The sequence below is a fragment of the Rhinatrema bivittatum genome, chromosome 1, assembly GCF_901001135.1.
Source record: "Rhinatrema bivittatum chromosome 1, aRhiBiv1.1, whole genome shotgun sequence".
In the NCBI taxonomy this organism is placed as follows: domain Eukaryota; kingdom Metazoa; phylum Chordata; class Amphibia; order Gymnophiona; family Rhinatrematidae; genus Rhinatrema; species Rhinatrema bivittatum.
The window spans coordinates 547,320,280-547,335,942 of record NC_042615.1 but is presented as its reverse complement, the minus strand read 5'-3'; the positions used below and the strand labels follow the sequence as shown (position 1 = coordinate 547,335,942).

Genomic DNA, 15,663 nt, shown 5'->3' with positions numbered 1-15,663 from the left:
AGAGTTAGATGGTCACACATACATGCACAGAGCAGACCATGCGGTGTGGGACAAGAACATCCACTCAAGTTTTTTTGTGAGAGAGGTGGCAGTAGTTTGTCTGACAGAGTCTGATGGCATTATGTGAGCTACACGCTGCCGCACGTATGGGGAAGATTAAAAGCAAGCACAGAACCTCTGAATGTAGGACCAGGACAATTACCCTGGCTCCTTCTCCTAAGGCAACCCAGGTAACATGCAACAGTCGAATGCGGTTTTAACGACAGAGCTGAATAGTCTGCGTTTTTTTGTTGTTGTTGTTGTAGTAGAGTTCCTGTACTTGAGTTTGAAGAGGATACGGTGGCAGTGAGTTTGAAGAAAATCACATCTAAGATGTCAGAATATGGTTTGTGATGGCACTCGCCACCAACTTTTAAAAAATGTATTTTACCAAAATGCAGGGAAGCCAACATTCAGCCACTATCCGGATAATCTGGCTGAGATATTCAGCAGCATGGTCATGCCAACGAAAATACTTGGCTATCTTATAGTTAAATGGATACGTTTATCCAGCTAACTGTAGGACAACCAAACAGCTGTCCTAGACTATCCGGCTAACTAAGCTGGATAAGGTTAATATCAGCACTTATCTAGCTAAGGCAGCTGCAATTATTTTTTGCAGGGAAGCCCCCCTCTACCATGGGGGGCATACCCATGAAGGTGGTCCCATCCCCCGATAAAATATTTTGGCTCTTTCACCTCATTATTTTGATTCGCAGTAAAAGTCCACAAAGCAAAACATCGTGGCGCACAGTCCTTTAATGTGCAATGGCAGCTCCCAACACATGGGGCCGCCATTGCCTTCAAAAGCCCAAGTACCTAAAAAAATAAGCACCACAAAAATATTAAAAGTGTCCAACGATCAAACAATCCCCCCCCCCTCCCCCTCATTCCAGGGCTACCACTTGAGGCGGCCCCGACAGCAAGAATTTAAAAACTCTATGCCTTAGCTAGACAGGCCCCCCCCCCCAACCCAGTTAAGATACATAAAATACCAGTGACAAGGTATCCCCCTCCCCCTTTTCAATAAACAAATTGCCGGACGGGTCCCCCCTATCCCTTCCACCCCCACAACCCTCTAATTTAAAAAAAATTAATTGGGGTATACTAGTCCCCTCTCTCCCCTCCCCCTTCCCAAATCTACAAAAGAAAAGGGATATAGTGGGGCTCCCCACCCATCCCTGAAACTCTCTCCCGCACCCCATTAGCTCAAATCCCTGAAATCCTTCTATTGGAAGTGACCAGGCTATCCCCTAGTCCCAGGCTCAGTCGATGCCATTTTCCAAAATGGCGCCAACCTGACCTTGCCCCAGTCACATGGCTCAGATCCAGTGCCCAGATCTTACCCCAGTCATGTGACTGGGGCAAGGTCAGTTCAGCGCCATTTTGGAAAATGGCGCCATCTGGGCCCAGGACGGAGATGCCCCGGGCCCTTCCAATGGCAGAATTTCAAGGATTTGAGGTAATAGGGAGGAGGGGGCTCAGTGGGGCCCCCACTAAACCCCAACAATTCTCATTTTTTTTAATTCAGGGTTGTGAGTGTGGGGGCAGCAGCCTGACAATTTTTTTTTTTTTTTATTGAAAAGTGGGGTTTATGTTGACTGGGTTTAGGAGTTTGTCATATTCATGTGATGATGAGCATCTATTTTTAAACTTTTGTCAGGGCCACCTCAAGTGGCAGCCACAAGGTGAAGAGGGGGATTGTGTTTGACCGCCATCCAGTTTTTACACTATTTGGCGCTTCTATTTTTTGGAAGAGCTGGGCCCTTTAAATCTAATGTGGGAGTATCAGGACCCGCGTTAGGGTCTCGATGTTCCCATGTTGGATTAGCATTTTTGAGAAAGCTGTAGATAAAATAACATGGCTGACAAATTTCAGAGTCAGCTGCATTATCTTATTTACATAGGATTCCCTATGTATGAGCTGCTTTGCCATGCAGATGCCATGAAGAGCAGCTCATTGGAATAGGGGAGGGAATCTGGCCAAATGTATATAAATTATCATGAATATTGCATGAAATTCACCGTTTAATGCATATTACAGCCCTACCGTGGCTTGATGAATCTCCCAGTAAGTTATCTGGATAAGTAGCTCTACTCTAGATCGCCCCCCATCCTGTCCCAAACTTATCCAGCTGTTTAGCCAGATAAATAGTTAGCAGGCTAAGTGACAGCCACCGAGAGGGACTAAATATTCAGAGAGACAGCTAAATTAGGAACTTCACAGGCTTAAGTGACATTGAATATCGACCTCAGGATGTACAGCATTGTACTCCTCGGCTGATGAATGTCAATTTGTGATTAATGTCGATTTGTGCAAACAAATCGAACAATACTTCTATACCATTCATTTTTCATTGGTTTATCTCTGCTTTACAATGAACTCTCTCCCTTAAGTACCTTGAAAATGTGTCTGGGTGGAAAAAAAAAATCATTTGTGAGAAGAGAGACCTTCCCATAATTAGACTGTGTTTTCTGCCACTCTCTGTTCTGACTCTTCCTCCCAGTGGTGCCTGGCTAAAATGACTCAGCAGTTTAAAAAAACATACAGACATACTGTAGCTGACTGGAGAAATAATGGCAGCAGCGAATGGGCTGAGATACCAGTCCTGAGGCACTGCACTAGAAATTCTACCAATGTGCCATTTTGCCCAGGCCTTACTTGTTTTCGTTGCTGGCATCATAGCGAGGCATGGGGTCAAAGTCATCTCCGTTGACATCGAAGCTGGCTTGTGAATCCTATAAAGCCACAATGAGAGAGAAAGAACCATGGAGGATCATTAATTAGTCCTTGCCTGGTGTGGCTCATACATTCTTAAACAGGTTTCTACACGCAAGTAATTAGGTTGACTAACATTCCTGTGGTTTTGTGATGCCTGTGTACCCAATTAGGAAAAGATTATGTACTCAATAAAGAGAAAATAAATTATTTTATAGGTTGCCTTTTTTTTTTTTTTTATGACAGGAGTCATAAGATAAAACAAGAGCCATTTCCAACTACTTTTAGCTAACTGGTTGTTGTCTGACACACTGTCGAGCTGTTGAGGTAACATAATGGCTCCAGCCCTTTAAATCCTCCAGCCATCAACAGCCTCGCCACAGAGAGTCAGGAAACTTAACAGCGACTTCAAGAGCAAAACGTGCAGCTTTCTGTGAATTTCTGCAGGTTGCTGCAGATTCTCAGACGGTTAAATGAGAAGGCACCAGTTCTTTCACCCGGCATCATAAGATGGAACCTGCCTTTCTGTAACATGTGCAGACAGGCAGATTCTACGCCACGCCAGAGCAAATTCACTAAACTAAGATGTAAATATATACTGATTTCAAACAAAACAAATTTAAAATCTTTTATTAACTTAAATTTTGAGTTGGTTGAAACCTGTGAAACTATTCCAGGTTTCATATTTCTGATTAAGAATGTGTAAAGCACTAGCAGACACAGACAGTTTTACTATGACACAAAAGTTATGCAAAATAAGAACAGCAGCATACAAGATAAGCCACAATGCAAAAAGCCAAAGCAATGCTGAAGATTGCAGGACTAAGCTCTCAAGCAGGGCTTAGAAACTAAGGCCTGGATTTTCTAAGGTCGCAGACCTTAGAAAATCCGGCGGTAACGGGGGGGCAGAGGGGACAAAATGGGGTGCGGGCCTGCAAAAGCCGGCAGCCATCGCACCACTGCGAAACTGGCGGCAATAAGGATCCTTACCTTTCGCCGCCAGCAATGTCTCCGCAGAGTTGGCCCCGACTCCTCCTCTGCCGGGGCTGACTCTGCCCCGACTCTGCCCCCATTTAGTGATCGCAAGCGATCGCTTTTGAAAATGACCCCCTAAGTGCCCAAATTTTAAAAGCAAGCAAAAATCTTATTTTGCAATTTCACAAAACTTTCTAGCAGAAACATTAAAACAAAGAAGCACTAGGTTCATGCAGCGTAGACTAATCACTGTGCAGTTTTTAACAACTTTTACTTACTTGAAATAAACTTACAAACCATTCTAGCTGTTTTCAGTTGTGGGTGCCGTTTAGGTGTGGCTCAGAGTCAAAGTTAACTTGTTTTTGTATATTTGTAATGTCTTAAGATATTTTTTTAACCAGGAACATGAAGGTGAATACACTTATAACACCCTTGTCAGGAAAGCCCATCAAGATTTTTTATTAATTCCCTTCTTTGACATCTGATTTTTATATCATTCCAAAAATATATATATTTGTATTTAAGAGCAGTGCAAAAGTTTAGACACCTCTGGTCAAAAATGTTTCAATGAATCTCTAACAGGCTGATGTAATACAGAGGCTGTAAAAACGTGCATCCAAACTGGACGCACCTTTTTTTTTTCTTAACGCGCTCACAATCTCCTGGGCGCTCGATGCAATAGGCAAACGAGCCTCTGTACTAAAAAAGATGCACAGCCATGGGTTAGGTAAATGGACGCTTGTAAATTAAACTTTTTTTTTTTTTTGCTGCTTCTGTGGTTCCTCCTGCCTAGTATCGCAACAATATTAAGTCAGAGGAACCACAGAAAAGCAGTATTTCCTGCTTTTCTGTACATGGCTTAGGGCACCTCAAAACAACCGCCAGCTCCAGGACTATCATTAATTTTTGAGCCTACAAATGTGTGCGTCCAGCACACGGTAACTTTTTACATCGGGTGTATTAGCCAATAGCCTCATTAACATGCATTTACATATGATGAGCGCTATTAGCGCTATTGGACGTAAGTCTAATGCATCCATCCGCACGCTCAGTGGCGCGCTTGTCCTTAGCCGATATTGCATCGGTCTGTAAGTGTACAGAAGCTGACAGCCTCTTCATGGTACAAAAGTTAAACACACCCTTCTGTTACTTTTAATGCAAAATTACTATTTCCTAATTTTTACAGATTGAAAATAATAAAACAGTGAGCATAGCATGTGCAAAAGGTTGTGAACCCTTCCAATTGATTCATTATTCCTTTAAAAAAAAAAGGTTAAGGCAGAAAATGTTGATTGACTCGTTAGGCCTTTAATCAGGTTAAAGTTCCATAGCTGAAATCTTGACATTTCTATCCTCTCAGGTTGTGATTGTCGTTCTATTTTCAACAACCAGGGGCTCCTCTAAACAGCAGCTGCCTGAGCATTTGAAAATGCAGATAATTCACTCTTCCAAAGCAGAGGATGTCTATATACAGTGGCTTACAAAAGTATTCAACCCAGTAAAAAGTCAGATGTGTGGATTACAAATGACACTTACACGGACTGTTCCAGACAGTATGTTTATTGTAAACCAATATGCTTTTAAAGTAAATTTTCAAAGTTACAATTCATTATTTCTCTGCATTTTTTGTAAAATAAAATTAAAAACCGAAAAAAAATGCTGCTTGCATAAGTATTCAACCCATTCAGACTAGTACTTGGTAAAACCACCTTTTACTGCAATAACAGCTTGAAGGCCGTTGGGATAAGTTTCTACCACCTTTGCACACTTTGTGGGAGTGATTTTTGCCCATTCTTCCTGGAAGAATTGCTCCAGGTTGTTCAGATTGGTTAGATCAGTGGTTCCCAACCTTTTTTGTTTCGTGGGACACCTGGCACAGGGGTCACTTCGTTGTGACACACCACCCACTTCCCCGTCATCACTTTCTCTTCTCTTTTCTCTCCTCTTAGGCACCTTCTCCCTTCCCTCTTCCCCCAGCATCATAATCAAGCCTTTCCCCTGACATCATCTTCCCTATCCCTGTGCCCCCTGGCATCATCATCACCTTCCCTCTCCCTCAATCCTTGGCATAATCATCACCTTCTCTCTCCATCTCCTCAAACCTAGCATCAACACCACCACCATCCCTTTCCTTCCACCACTCTCCCCCATTCCCTGGCATTACCACCTTCCATCTCCTAACACCTTCCCCCCACCCCTTGCATCAACACCTTTCTTCTCCCTCCCTCCCTCTCCCCAACTCCTGGTATCATCACCACCTTCCACCACCTCTTCCCCATCCCATCACATCATCATCATCATCACTTTCCCTCTTCATTCACCCCACAGCATCACCACCTCCTTCCCTCTTTCCCCACTCCTCTCCTCTCCCCCACTGACATCATTAATCTTCCGTTTCCCCCCACCCTGGGCATCACCTTCCCTCTCCTTCCACCATTACCTTCCCTTCCCTCTTCCCCCCTACACATTGTGGCACATTCATCTGTCCTTTTCCCCACTCCATCCCCAACCCCTGAACAGCAAAAGTCTGGGAACAGGCTCACCAAGTCTTCCTTCTTTGCCAGCCTCCCTCTGCGCAATCTGAACTGCACAGGGGCCAGCAGGTCTCACAAGCCTACAGAGCCCCGTGCAGTTTCTGTTGCACAGGAGAGCCAGCAGAGGGGAAGCAGGAGCAGCTATCAATAAGCGCTGCTCTCTGATGTCCAAAGATCTCCAGAAGCTACCTCCATCATGTCATCCTCCAGGAGGGTGCAGAAGGGCAGGTCATCCCTAACCTGAGCCCCCAGGAGAAAGGTTTCCCCGTGACCTCTCTCCAGGCAACACCCAGGGGGTCTCACAAGGCTTCTTACAACCCAGAAGCCTATTCAGCAGCCAAGGTGTGGACTGCAAAGGCAGCTCGATCAATCTTTACCCAGGACTTGTAGGCAGGTGGTGCCTGAGTCCAGAAGGTGGCTCCAAAAACAACTGAGGCAGAAACTCCTGACTCCTAACTCCAAAACCAAAGCTGCCCTGTTCCCACAACTTGCACGGCTTCAAGCTGCTTTTATTTCTTCACCAGGGGGGCGCTCATCCCAGCTTCCTCAAAGGGAGGGGTTGTAAAGAATGGCAACTCTTCCATTTATTAGCATAAAGTTAAACTAGGGCCTTAAGGGTAATGAACCCCAGAAGATCATGAAACTGAGGTATGACCTCTTCACCAAAGTGTGCAAAACCTGAAACTTTCTGGAACAAATTACTTTGAACTGATAATAGAAAAACTGAGCTGCTTGGCCACAACCACACAAGATACATCTGCAGAAGAAAAATGTGAAGCATGTGAAGAAAAGAATACCTTGCAAATTGTTAACCATGGGGGTGAATCTATTATTGCTTTGGGGTTGAGTGGTAATCCGTAGCAGAAGAAACATTATGGGTAATTTAAAAAGCCGAGCGCAAGCCAAAATCAGGAGATGGGCGTGAATGTAGGACATGTGCGTGTCCACCCAATTAAAAGCTCCCAATATGCAAATATCTCATTTTGAATGAAAAAGGGGCGTGGTGTGGGCATTGTATGGGCAGGACCAAGAGATGTGCAAGCAAGTACCTATGCACCTGGGCATGTGCCCAGGTCCGGTGGCACGTACATTGACTTCTGCTTTGGAGGAGGTGTAAGTTAAAAAAAAAAAACCAAAAAACTGGGGGGTATGCAGGCTAAAGAACCAGGGGGGTTTGGAGGACCTACCTCTAGACTGAGTGAACTGGTGGATGAACTGGTGAAACTGGTCATGGGGTGGACGCATGTCTGTTACAAAATACCCTCACTTGCACAACTCATACCTCACTTTATGTGGTTGTGCATGCCACTTGCAAAACTGGGTTCTCACATAAGTGACTAGGCTATTTTATAACATACCCAAAATATTGTGTAGTATGTGTACATGTTATAAAACGGCAGTATCTCTGGGTGCATGCCCACACACGTGTACACGTGTGCCTGTGCACCCATTTGAAAGTTACCATCCCTGGGCATATAAAAGGAAGAATGGACTCAACTGACATCAACATATCCTAGAAGCTAACGTTCCACAATTAGTAAAGAAATTGAAGCTGAAAAAAAATGTTGGATATTTCAGCAAAACATCTGAAACATCCCTGGGAGGATACCTGTGTGCAATGCTGACTTTCTGCCAGCAGGGGGACCTCAGTGGGCCATGGTCTTGGCTGCTCAGTCCTCCAAGCCCTATATCTTGGAGGTCCTGCTGGCAGCCATGGTTGCAGCATGATTCAGCACTGCCATACCCTTTAAGCCTGCCTCCCTGCAAGTTCCTCACCTCAGCCTGGGTCTAACTTTAGCCTTGCCGTGGCCCTTTGGCATTCTTAGCCTTGTATTCTTATTTTGTTCTCTCTCCTGTACTTGGCCCATTTATTGTGGCCCTCTGATTCTGTTTGTGATTCTTGTTGTATGTTCTGTTTTTGCTTTGTTCCTGTCTACTTCTTGGCCTTGTCTGGTTCTTGTATGTGCTGGCCTTTTTGTCGTCTTGTATGTTGTTTTGTCTGGTTTTGTGGGCACCCTTGTGTTCTTGTCATGTTCCAGCCCTGCTCTTAGTTGATGCCTTCTATCCTCTGTGCCAGCACCTCCAGTGAAGTCCTGCTGGCTACCAGAACCTGACAGCTCAACCAGAGGGGGAGGTGGCAGGTCAGGCAGAAGATCCTGTCTTCACAGCCTATTCCTGCCCTGGGGGTTAACCCTATAACTGGCGACAGTAACCCGACATCTCAAAATCAACGATGAACTACTTGCAGGAAAGATGAAGGTTTTGGAGATCCGTGGGGAGATGTAAAACATGCAGTGAATGCAAGAAGACATAAAACTGTTTCTGAGCTAGAGTAGTTCTGCAACAGTGGTAAAAAAAATTCCAAAAGCAAGAAGAGAAAGACTCTTAGCTAACTACAGGCAACATTTGGAAGCTGTTATTTCTGCCAAAGGAGGTATATTAAAAAGCACTTTCGGAAATGGTGTCCAAACCTTTGCACACACCATATTCATTATTTTATTTTCAATCTGTTAGCAGCAAATGAACAGTAATTTTGCATTAAAAATGCAGCAGTTGAGTTTAACTGTGTACCATGTAGAGGTTAAGCCAGCTCCTGTTCACAGATTCACCGAAACCTGAAATTTGGTTGGAGGTGCCTAAAACCTTTGCACACAATTTTATTTAGTAAACTTTTTCTACTTAGCCAATCTCACTAAATATCCATGTTTTGGATCTATATTAAAAATCTACAATCAGAGATGTAAGGGGTTCACAAAATATCCCTTACTAATAGGCCTCAGAGACTCAGACCCTAATTATGAAGTCAGAGAGAGGAGCGATGAAGGTGTTTGACACTCCTCAAGTGGGATGTGTTGAGTTTAACACAACAACTAAGCCTTTATGGTTCAGAGTTCTTCTTCAGGTCTCTCCTTTCAAGGGAGAAGTCATTCTTCCAGGTTGGGAAGGTGGCTGGGGCTCAAGGTCAGAATTCCCAGGCCTTCAGGACTAGGAAGATCTTATCTTGTGATTCAAGGGGGGATCACTGAAAGTTCTTGAAGAAACAGAGGTGATCTCAAGGAGAGAGAGTTGAGAGGTCCATGAAGACTGACTCAGGTGGGTAAAGAGAGTGGGGTTATATAGCTGGAGTCAGAGGGATGACTGCCAAACTTGCTGTCTGAGAAAAGGAATCAGTAGAGGCTCCTCTGTCCTGGTCCACTAAGGAGCATCTGGTTCCAATCTACTGCATCCAGGTCATAGGTACCAGTAAGAGAAGTGCCCCAGGAGGTTCCCTTGTAAGAGTACCTACTGCCAGGTTGTGCAGATTCACTACTGACTGAGACTGTATATCTTTGGAACTTTTATTTTACATAAGAACCTAAGATGCCAAACTGGGTCAGACCGAGGGTTCATAAAACCCAGCATCCTGTTTCCAACAGTGGCCAATCCAAGTCACAAGTACCTGGCAAGTACCTGTATCCTGGATTGGCTGTACTGAAGTGCACTATTTTTTTCCCCTACAATAAAATCTTACCAGTAAAAAGTTTTTATGTTTTGAACATCTATAGTGATGGTGTGTGTTTATTTTACTGGGCTGTTGCAAAAAGCTTTCGAGTAACCCTAAAAGCTTTAAGATATCATAACTTTTCTCTCCCTCAACCCTTTCTGGTGCAAGAAGAACCCAGGAGCATGGAAGCAAAAATGACCTTTGATCTCTCACTTGAGCCCCTGATGCTGAGAAGAAACTGGGGCAGAGACTACAGAGAGGAAAAACATTGAACACTTTCCTCGTCACTCTCTTTTCTTCAGAGGGTGAAAACATACAAGAAGAGATAAGAAACCACTGATTTGCCTATATAGTTTTTCAGAACTGAAAACAGACTAGGAGATGTGTATTCCATTCTGGAGTACATACAAATTCCAAATGCATTTTTTGTGCCTCCCATGCTGCTCAGTCTGTTTCACTGTTCAGTACACAGGTGGACAGACGGCCACAGGCACATAAGGACCGATGGATGAACACTGCCTCCTCAAAATGTGCTTTAAAAAAAAATAGAAAAAGGCAAAATTAAAGTTGTACACTTCTTTGCCCAAAGCTTAAAACTCAGTTAAAATATTTGCCCCAAAAGCCCTTCCTTTTTCAACTGCAGCTTTCAGGTCTCTCTTAAAATCACCATGCATTAGAAAACTGCATAAAAATATGCTGTAGAAAATCACTTTGTCTGGGAAATGTTAAAAAGTGAGGCATTGACCTAAAGTATAAATGTTCTAAGCCGAACATGTAAAAAAAAAATAAAAAAATCTCCTCCCTCCATTTTACAACTAAAGGACTTTTGCCCTATGCTTAAATATGGCCCTAAATTGCCTTAAATGCATCTAAAAAATAGACAATATATTAATCTCAGTGGTTTGAACTGTAATTTAGTAAAAGGTCATCTATCATTAAACAACCATTTTAGTTATGCTATGTAACTGTGTAACTAAAGGTTTGCATAAGAATATAAGAACAGAAGATATGCCATACTGGGTCAGACCAAGGGTCCATCAAGCCCATCATCTTGTTTCCAACTGTGGCCAATCCAGGCAAATAGCCAAACATTAAGTAGATCCCATGCTACTGATGCCAGTAATAGCAGTGGCTTTTCTCTATGACAACTTGATTAATAGCAGTTAATGGACTTCTCCAAGAACTTATCCAAACCTTTTTTAAACCCAGCTACACTAACTGCACTAACCACATCCTCTGGCAACAAATTCCAGAGCTTAATTGTGCACTGAATGAAAAAGAATTTTCTTCAGTTAATTTAAATGTGCTACTTGCTAACTTCATGGAGTGCCCCCTAAGTCCTTCTATTATCTAAAAAAGTAAATAACTGATTCACATTTACCTGTTCTAGACCCCTCATGATTTTAAAGACCTCTATCAAATCCCCCCCTCAGTAGAGATGTGATTCGGCCGAACCTTATGGTTCGGCCTTCGTTATCGGCCCGCCACGGGAAATTTTGTTTTCCCGCGGTTCAGGCCGATTTTTTTTCGACTGCCCAGAAACGAAAATCCCAAACCTTCCCCAACCCTTTAAATTTAATTAATTACAACCCCCCTAAAACTTGCTGAAAGTCCCTGGTGGTCCAGCAGGGTTCCTTGGAGCGATCTCCCCCTCTTGGGCCAGCTGCCAGTAATCAAAATGGCGCTGGTGGCCCTTTGCCCTAACCTTGTGACAGGGGCTATTAGTGCCATTGGTCGGCCCCTGTCACATGGTAGGCGCAATGGACGGCCGGCCGGCTCCATCTTAAAAAATGGCACGGGCCATCCATTGCTCCTACCAAGTGACAGGGGCTGACCAATGGCACCGATAACCCGTGTCACATAGTAAGGGCAAAGGGCCACCGGTGTCATTTTGATTAGTGGCAGCCGACGGCTCGAGAAGGGAAGATTGCTCCCGGGACTCTGCTGTACCACAGGGACCTTTGGCAAGTCTTTCGGGGGAAGGGGGGTCGGGCGTTGCAATTAAATTTGAAGGGTTGGGGTGGGTTTGGGGTTTTGGGGTTTGTTTTTTTTAATGTGCCCTTTCTTCCTCCTCCCCTAAAAAACGATAAGAAAAACACACAAAATTTCGTGGATTTTCCTATCGTTTCATCAGCCCCCCCGAAATGCAACAAAATAGGAAATATCATCTTTATTTCCTATTTCATTGCAAACAAATGCACATCCCTACCCCTCAGTTGTCTCTTCTCCAAATTGAACAGCCTAACTTCTTTAGCCTTTCCTCATAGAGCAGCTGTTTCATTCTGTTATGAGAATGCTAGGAGAGCGATCACATTTGAGGGGATTGTGTGCCCTTGGGCCTCGGCACAACCCCAGAAGACTCCAAAACAGCGCCGAGGGTAGGCGAGACTTATCCCAGCATGAGTGAAGGCAAAGTCTGACCCTCTGTCGGACCTGCATGCTTCTGGAAAGCCAACACTATGTTGGTTACTGAACAGTCCTCTGACAGTTCCCAGCCCTTTCGGACCTGCTGCTGGGTATCGGCAAGAAGCAGCAGGCGGACTGAGGATGAGGGCAGACGGAGGCCTTGTGACACAGAAGACTCTGGACGTGGACGAGGAGCTTGGAAGACTCTGGACGTGGACGAGGAGCTTGGAAGACTCTGGACGTGGACGAGGAGCTTGGAAGGTTCAGACATTGGCACTGTCTCTCAGGGAGCCCTACACAGTCCACCGACACGGGCGGTCCCAATGGGCTGATCACGGACTACCCTGTCCCAATGCGTGCCCTACACAACCTAAAGCGGCTGTCACAGACCACGCGGAGACCGGGAAAAGTGCAGGAAGGGAATCTAGCTGAGACAAAACTCCAATGACGAAAACAGGAACAGACGACACGGATTTACCCCAGCAAGATGTCATCTGGAGAACCAAAGGAGCAGGAAGGCCAGGAGGACTCAGAACGAGCAAAGGAGGAGCGGAACCACGGAACATCAGGAAGTGGACCATCAGGAAGCGAAACATCAGGAAGCCTGGACTAGGAACCTCAGACATGAAGACATGGAACATCAGGAACCCACGAAGACTCAGGAAGCAAGAAAGGACAAGGAGCTCCAACAAAGAACAAGGAACGAAGACCTGATGGAGCGCTGGAAGACGAGACTTCCAGCAGCAGGAAACTCCAATGTAAGACCCTCTTATAGGGCTGAGATAGGAAGCTATCATCAGGTGGGGCCCGGGGCATATCTGGCCACAGGCCCTTTAAATATAATGAAGAGTCACGCGCCAGCACCTAGAAGCAGGAAAAAGAGGAGCAGCACCATGGACAGTGGCAACCACCGCACAGGAAACAGAAGGAGAAGCAGGCCGGAAACTCTAAGCAGGACGGCATTGGGAGCGGCCTCCAGGCCGCGAAGAGAACTAAAGTCCGCGGTTCCCTGCTGCTGAAGCCAGATGACTCGCGGCACACCTCTTGGCCGTGTAGGAGGTCGGAAACGCGGTGGTCCAGCCGCGTGGGTGCGGCAGGTTGGCGGCAGGTCCCGACTGCCGCGAAGCGCGGTTTTGAAGTCGGCGGCCTCCGGGCCGCATCGGGAACACAGCACAGGAGGTAAGAGGCCTGCTTGCGGGGGAAACTCTACGGGCAGGAATCATAAGACATGCCCCTTATCATTTTGGTCACCCTTCTCTGCATTTTCTTCAGTGCAGCTATATCCTTTTAGAGATATGGTGACCAGAATTGCACACAGTATTCAAGGTGCGAGCAGTGGTCAAGTTTTGTAAGTAGGAAGAATAATGTATTTATGACCCATTGAGAAGTTGCATCAACCAGATCAAAGCTCCGTCCAATTTATGTAATCAAGGATGCTTGCTATACGATGATATTTTTCCTGTTGAAAAAGAAAAAGACTAACTTATCTCTGTAGACGGAGAGATCAGCATTTTTTTTATTTATCTGTTTACAGTTTCTCTATATTCTTCCTGCTGAAAGAAGTAGTGCAAACAGCTGCTAGTTTGTGTGGCTCCACTTAATTGATGTGGCAGCATGTGCTGTGTTGACATGGCAAGTTTTTCATTCTAATCCTATCTTTGTTCAAAACCAAGTACCACAACTACCTCAAATGATCTGGTTTCTAACCACTACAGCACAAAGCCAGCATTTAAGAATTACTGTCATCATCGCAGCAAGGTGATTAGCTTTGGGAAAATTCTGCCTTGATAACTTTAAAAAAAAAAAAAGGTTTTATTTGTATTTATTTATTTTTATTTAGACATGAAATTCCAATACATATTAACTAAAGATCTAGGACATAAGGTGAAAAGTACAGAACAATAAGATAATCTAACAAATTTTACATATTAGTCAGTACGTTGTCTTGAGATTCTTTTCTCTTGTTAAATTTATTCCTCATGCCTCAGTTAGTATCTCATGTCTTTCTTGTTATTGTAGTTCTCTACATTCTGATATTTTTAAGTTAGATTATAAGCATTTTTGAATAGCCGTGTTTTTAGATCGCATTTAAATCTCTTTCTTTCTGGTATCAATCGTAACATCTCAGGTAGGGAATTCCAAAGTTTTGGTCCCAGTATGGAAAATGCACGATCTCTTACTCGCGTCAAATCGTGGGGACAGTCAGTAGTCCTTTATTTTGAGAACTTAGGCCTGGATTTTCTAAAATCGCAGGCCTCTGAGAATCACATGGTACCGGGGGGCGAAGCGGGGGGGGGGGGGGGCGGGCCTGCGAAAGCCGGCAGCGATCGCACCACCGCGGTGTTATCGCTGCCGGCTTTCACAAACCAGTAGCGCCACCCTGAAAGGTGGTGCTTTTGGGTGCATTACTGGTGGCGACAAGGGTTCTTAACTTTTCGCCGCCAACGATGTCTCCGCCACGTCCGCCCCAGGGCTGCCCCGACTCCTCCCCGATCTAGGTATTGCATGCGAAAAGGGACTTTTCACGTGTGAAAAGTCCCTTTTCAGGTGCGATCCCATTAGAAAATGACCCCCTTAGTGTTTGCTGAGATGTGTACGATTGTAATGTCATGCCTATCAAACCAGTGTTACTGGAATTAATGATTTTGAATATTAACGTTAATACTTTAAAATAGATTCAGGATTGACTGGCAGCCAGTGCAGTTAAATCAGCAAAGGTATAGTGGGATCAAATTTCTTAGTTCCTAAAAAAAAAAAGTCTTGCTGTGGCATTTTGTAATAATTGTCTCTTAAACCCATTACATGTGGGAAGACCGAGTAATAAGGGGCTATCGTAGTCCAGGTTTGAGAAAATTAGAGTTTGCAATACAGTACGGAAGTCCTTGAAAGTTAATAAAGGTTTCAACCAATGTAATATACGCAACTTGGAGGGAAAAAGAAAAGTTGCAAATGCATGTGTAGGTGGCAGCACATGCATGTTGGGGAGGGGACAAAGCGGTATGTGGGAATACACGCGTGTTGGGGAGGGGGAAGAAGCGGGATGGAACATGGACAGCTGTGCATAGTTGAGGGTACTGAAGTCAATGGCAACAATCAATGTAAGATTACAATACATTTGGCCACTTGCATGAGCACACAGATCCAATAACACTGTGTACAGGGATGGGAATGATAGGTCTTCATAGGATCAAACAGGTTTATGTTACCGCAAGGTGTAGGGCCAGATTTACGCATTAGGGATAAAAGTTGTAGGGCTTCCATGTGAGTCCACTTGGATACGTGAAAAATAAAGGTCAACAAGTAACCCATGGGTGACACCTTTCTGTTGGACTGACTGAATGCATCTGAGCTCCTGAAGGCTAGTCACAAATGTATTAAAAGTTACTCCAATAAAAAGGCAGGGCTGACAGTTTATTTGCGGGCCTTTATTTCTAAGCTTTAGGAAAAAAAAAAAGAATGCAGATCTGCAGCAAATTCTGTCTTAGGCAACATTTGTACCATTTCAA

General features: G+C 44.5%; 1 protein-coding gene across 2 annotated transcripts in view; it reads right to left on the bottom strand.

The window, feature by feature from the left end:
- PCSK5 (proprotein convertase subtilisin/kexin type 5) overlaps nucleotides 1-15,663 on the bottom strand; it is an 893,215-nt gene that overhangs the window by 637,149 nt on the left and 240,403 nt on the right. For both annotated transcript variants that reach the window (XM_029616187.1, XM_029616196.1), the window contains exon 5: nucleotides 2,702-2,778. In XM_029616187.1, coding sequence (XP_029472047.1) covers nucleotides 2,702-2,778 — 77 coding nt within the window. The remainder of the gene's footprint in view (nucleotides 1-2,701; nucleotides 2,779-15,663) is intronic.